The sequence below is a fragment of the Scatophagus argus genome, chromosome 18 (genome assembly GCF_020382885.2).
Source record: "Scatophagus argus isolate fScaArg1 chromosome 18, fScaArg1.pri, whole genome shotgun sequence".
Taxonomy (NCBI): domain Eukaryota; kingdom Metazoa; phylum Chordata; class Actinopteri; family Scatophagidae; genus Scatophagus; species Scatophagus argus.
Window position 1 is genome coordinate 19,751,264 of NC_058510.1, and position 6,000 is coordinate 19,757,263.

At 43.8% G+C, this 6,000-nt stretch overlaps 1 protein-coding gene across 1 annotated transcript; it reads right to left on the bottom strand.

The window, feature by feature from the left end:
- Positions 1-337: 337 nt before the first annotated feature.
- LOC124049999 (involucrin-like) lies at positions 338-3,022 on the bottom strand. The gene has a single exon (XM_046372162.1). It carries the CDS (start codon positions 3,020-3,022, stop codon positions 338-340), a length of 2,685 nt encoding a protein of 894 aa, XP_046228118.1.
- Between the last annotated feature and the right edge of the window lie 2,978 nt (positions 3,023-6,000).

A 6,000-nucleotide genomic window follows, 5' to 3' on the forward strand; every position in this document is an offset into this window, starting at 1 on the left:
TACTCTTCAGATCTTTCTACAAGGGGAGACCACTTAAATGTTATTGCTGGGTGTTTGAGAACTTTTTCATGATTAGACCTCAAAAGTACAAACATCTTCAAGCCTGTGAAAATAACATTACACTTTCTGGTCTCCCTACATTATCATAAAACTACACAAAAAGTAGTTCTGCAACACCCAGAAGGATTAAGAGATAAACTCATTCATTTGTCAGAATGAACTCTTTTATTAAACAAACAAAACAAATCTTCAGCAAAAACCATTAAAACTCCACTATAAACACCCCAATAAATCAGTAAACTTGTTTAATTTTATTTTGTTAATTTCAAAGTCTTTCTCAGTCCAGACATTTTAGTCTCCTAGGACCTCTCCTTCCCCCCACTTCTCCTTGTCTGTCTTTCCTCTTCTCTGGCGGCTCCTCTTGTAACTTTCCTTCTCCCATTTCTGCTTGTCTGCCTTTCCTTTTCTCTGGTGGCTCCTTCTGTATCTTTGCTTCTCCCATTTCTTCTCGTCTGCCTTTCCTCTTCTCTAGTGGCTCCTTCTGTATCTTTGCTTCTCCCGTTTCTCCTTGTCTTCCTTTCCTTTTCTTTGAGGGCTCCTCCTGTATCTTTGCTTCTCCCATTTCTTCTTGTCTGCCTTTCCCCTTCTCTGGCGGCTCCTCTTGTAACTTTCCTTCTCCCATTTCTTCTTGTCTGCCTTTCCTTTTCTTTGAGTGCTCGTCCTGTACCTTTGCTTCCCCCATTTCTTCTTGTCTGCCTCTCCTTGTCCGTGGCAGCTCCTCCTGTATCCTTCCTTCTCCCGTTTCTGCTCGTCTGCATTTCCTCTTCTCTAGTGGCTCCTTCTGTATCTTTGCTTCTCCCGTTTCTCCTTGTCTTCCTTTCCTTTTCTTTGAGTGCTCGTCCTGTACCTTTGCTTCCCCCATTTCTTCTTGTCTGCCTCTCCTTGTCCGTGGCAGCTCCTCCTGTATCCTTCCTTCTCCCGTTTCTGCTCGTCTGCATTTCCTTTTCTCTGGTGGCTCCTCCTGTATCTTTGCTTCCCCCATTTCTTCTCGTCTGCCTTTCCTCTTCTCTAGTGGCTCCTTCTGTATCTTTGCTTCTCCCGTTTCTCCTTGTCTTCCTTTCCTTTTCTTTGAGGGCTCCTCCTGTATCTTTGCTTCTCCCATTTCTTCTCGTCTGCCTTTCCTCTTCTCTAGTGGCTCCTTCTGTATCTTTGCTTCTCCCGTTTCTCCTTGTCTTCCTTTCCTTTTCTTTGAGGGCTCCTCCTGTATCTTTGCTTCTCCCATTTCTTCTTGTCTGCCTTTCCTCTTCTCTGGCGGCTCCTCTTGTAACTTTCCTTCTCCCATTTCTTCTTGTCTGCCTTTCCTTTTCTTTGAGTGCTCGTCCTGTACCTTTGCTTCCCCCATTTCTTCTTGTCTGCCTCTCCTTGTCCGTGGCAGCTCCTCCTGTATCCTTCCTTCTCCCGTTTCTGCTCGTCTGCATTTCCTCTTCTCTAGTGGCTCCTTCTGTATCTTTGCTTCTCCCGTTTCTCCTTGTCTTCCTTTCCTTTTCTTTGAGGGCTCCTCCTGTATCTTTGCTTCTCCCATTTCTTCTTGTCTGCCTTTCCTCTTCTCTGGCGGCTCCTCTTGTAACTTTCCTTCTCCCATTTCTTCTTGTCTGCCTTTCCTTTTCTTTGAGTGCTCGTCCTGTACCTTTGCTTCCCCCATTTCTTCTTGTCTGCCTCTCCTTGTCCGTGGCAGCTCCTCCTGTATCCTTCCTTCTCCCGTTTCTGCTCGTCTGCATTTCCTCTCCTCTAGTGGCTCCTTCTGTATCTTTGCTTCTCCCGTTTCTCCTTGTCTTCCTTTCCTTTTCTTTGAGTGCTCGTCCTGTACCTTTGCTTCCCCCATTTCTTCTTGTCTGCCTCTCCTTGTCCGTGGCAGCTCCTCCTGTATCCTTCCTTCTCCCGTTTCTCCTTGTCTGCCTTTCCTTTTCTTTGAGGGCTCCTCCTGTATCTTTGCTTCTCCCATTTCTTCTCGTCTGCCTTTCCTCTTCTCTGGCGGCTCCTTCTGTAACTTTCCTTCTCCCATTTCTGCTTGTCTGCCTTTCCTTTTCTTTGAGTGCTCGTCCTGTACCTTTGCTTCCCCCATTTCTTCTTGTCTGCCTCTCCTTGTCCGTGGCAGCTCCTCCTGTATCCTTCCTTCTCCCGTTTCTGCTCGTCTGCCTTTCCTTTTCTCTGGTGGCTCCTTCTGTATCTTTGCTTCTCCCATTTCTTCTCGTCTGCCTTTCCTCTTCTCTAGTGGCTCCTTCTGTATCTTTGCTTCTCCCGTTTCTCCTTGTCTTCCTTTCCTTTTCTTTGAGGGCTCCTCCTGTATCTTTGCTTCTCCCATTTCTTCTTGTCTGCCTTTCCTCTTCTCTGGCGGCTCCTCTTGTAACTTTCCTTCTCCCATTTCTTCTTGTCTGCCTTTCCTTTTCTTTGAGTGCTCGTCCTGTACCTTTGCTTCCCCCATTTCTTCTTGTCTGCCTCTCCTTGTCCGTGGCAGCTCCTCCTGTATCCTTCCTTCTCCCGTTTCTGCTCGTCTGCATTTCCTCTCCTCTAGTGGCTCCTTCTGTATCTTTGCTTCTCCCGTTTCTCCTTGTCTTCCTTTCCTTTTCTTTGAGTGCTCGTCCTGTACCTTTGCTTCCCCCATTTCTTCTTGTCTGCCTCTCCTTGTCCGTGGCAGCTCCTCCTGTATCCTTCCTTCTCCCGTTTCTCCTTGTCTGCCTTTCCTTTTCTTTGAGGGCTCCTCCTGTATCTTTGCTTCTCCCATTTCTTCTCGTCTGCCTTTCCTCTTCTCTGGCGGCTCCTCTTGTAACTTTCCTTCTCCCATTTCTGCTTGTCTGCCTTTCCTTTTCTTTGAGTGCTCGTCCTGTACCTTTGCTTCCCCCATTTCTTCTTGTCTGCCTCTCCTTGTCCGTGGCAGCTCCTCCTGTATCCTTCCTTCTCCCGTTTCTGCTCGTCTGCCTTTCCTTTTCTTTGAGGGCTCCTTCTGTATCTTTGCTTCTCCCATTTCTCCTCGTCTGCCTTTCCTTTTCTTTGATGCCTCCTCTTGTGTCTGTGCTTCTGTTGATTTTCCTTTTTCTTCTTCACTCATCTTCTTCAAGGGCTCCTCCTGTATATTTGCATCTCTCAATTGTTTTTCTCCTCCACTCCTTGTCTGCTCCATAGACCCCTCATGTGACAGCCCCTCCTGGTCTACTGTTTGCCCCATGGGTCCTACATTGTAAATTAAAAAAAGACAAAATATTTTTATGATATTTATGTTGGGAATTTATTAATAAATCACATTTATCATTAGATAGATAATCAAAGATATTAGTTAATGTGTAAATTAATTGATTTACAGAATATTTCAGCAAAAAGGATGTACAACGTCATAATGTCCGTCAGATGTTTTTCTGTTGTTTTTGTAGCCGGTAGCATCAGCTGTTCTCCTTGTTTAGCACTTGTCAGTTTGTATTGTGTTTTACCCTTTTTTACTAAAGTTATTAATCCTCACGATCAGAGTTTCGTCTCATCATTTTAAGTCGTAAGACTACACTGCACTATTTTTTGGTGCCGAAACCTGCGAATGCTGCGGTAATGGCAGAAAAAGAAAGAAATAATGGGCAATGGTCGGACAACATATTGAACGGTTAAAGACAAAGCATCGGACATACAGAGTTCTACAACAAGACTGCCTAATAACATGGATAGTGAATTAATAAAGGTAGATCTGGATGTTGGCCGAGCGAGAGAGATGCTTGCTTGTGTTTGTGCAAACTTGACCGTGTGATGGAAGAACACACTTTGCTGGCAGATGTTGAGGCGGAGGTTGAATGTCATAGAGGCCACGTCATAAGTATGAAGACGCGAGTTCACAGAGTGCTAAGGGAACACGAGACTATGAGCATTAGCAATCTCCAGCATGTCCAGCTAAGTGATGTTAGCGCACATTCTGCCGGCTCTCAGCAGAGCAACCAGACAGTAAGACTGCCAAAGCTTATTATTGAGAAGTTCAATGGAGATTTAAGTTTAGGACAGGAATTTTGGAGCCAGTATGAGACTGCTATTTACTGTAATGATGCCCTTAGCAAGAGAGAAGTTTACCTACCTGAAAACTTACCTCACAGGAACAGCTGTAAAGGCAGTTGCAGGGCTCACATTAACAGACAGTAATTATGATATTGCAGTGGATATACACTACCAGTCAAAAGTTTGAACACACTTTCTCATTCAGTATTTCTTCTTTATTTTTACTACTTTTTACATTGTAGATACATACTGAAGAAGAAGGATATATGGAATTATGTAGCAAAGAAAAATGTTAAATAACTCTAAATATGTTTTATATTTTAGATTATTCGAAGTAGCCACCATTTGCTTTGTTGACAGCGCTGCAAACCCTTGGCCTTCTTCTTCTTTGGCCTTTAGTTATCAAGCTCCTCTACTGTGGAACCATCTTCCGGTTTCGGTCCGGGAGGCGGACACCCTCTCTATATTTAAGAGTAGACTAAAAACTTTCCTCTTTGATAAAGCTTATAGTTAGTTAAGCTGCTATAGGCTTAGACTGGCCCTCCCATGACGCACTGAGCTCTTTCTTCCTCTCCCTCTCCTTCTGCACACATTCATGTCCCATTAATGCATATTACTAACTCAACTTCTTCCCTGGAGTCCTTGTGTTTTCTTGTCGCGCAGATTCCTATCGATCATGACTGGACCTCCTGCTGCGGTCCTGCTGTCGTCCTGCTCAAAACCTACTGTGATTACTACTGTTTAGTCATAATCTGATTTAAATCTGTTACGACTCAGTACAGCTACTACCACTATTATTGTTAGTACTATTGTTATCAAAATCACCATAATACCTTCTGTATACTTCATTGTCATTATCATTATCTACATTTCCGATACTTCTGGTATTATTACTGCTGCTATGCATCTCTGCTTGTGTGCTCCTTCTCTCAGACAACCCCCCCCCCCAGGCCATCATTATTTTAAGAACTGAAGGCCAGTCAGTCCGCAAAATTGCAAAAACTTTGAATGTGTCCCCAAGTGCAGTTGCAAAAACCATCAAGTGCTGTGACAAAACTGGTTCACATGAGGACCGTCCCAGGAGAGGAAGACCACCTCTACAGCTGAGAATAAGTTCATCCGAGTCACCAGCCTCAGATATCACAAATTAACAGCACCTCAGATTAGATTAGATCAGATTAGCGCTACTTCCTCAGTGGAGGAAGGAGCGCTACCGCAGGTCCTTCATTCCCACTCCTGTTAGACTGTACAACTCAACAGTCTAGTTTTCCTCCTTTAAGCGGACTTGTATATAACTGTATATTGTACTGTGGTTAATTGTAAATTGTTAAGTTATTATCTCTATATTTTTTGTAACTGTTTTTGCACACTTTTTGCACTTCTTTTCTGTTCTCGTGAGCTGCCACAACAAGTGAATTTCCCCACTGCGGGATCAATAAAGTTCATTATCTTATCTTATCTTAGATGCCATCCCATCTGGTTTGCGTTTAGTTGGACCATCACTTATTTTTCAACAGCACAATGACCCCAAACACACCTCCAGGGGGTGTAAGGGCTATTTGACCAAGAAGACTGATGGAGTGCTGTCCCAGATGACCTGGCCTCCACAGTCACCTGCCCTAAACCCAATTGAGATGGTCTGGGATGAGATCAACCGCAGAGTGAAGGCAAAAGGGCCAACAAGTGCTCAGCATCTCCGGGAACTCCTTCAAGACTGTTGGAAAACCATTTCAGGTGACTACCTCATGAAGCTCATCGTGAGAATGCCAAGAGTGTGCAAAGCAGTAATCAAAGCAAAGGGTGGCTATTTTGAAGAATCTAAAATATAAAACATGTTTTGAGTAATTTCACATTTTTTTGTTTACTACATAATTCCATATGTGTTCATTCATAGCTTTGATGCCTTCAGTGAAAATCTGCAATAGTCATGAAAATAAAGAAGAACCATTAAATGAGAAGGTGTGTCCAAACTTT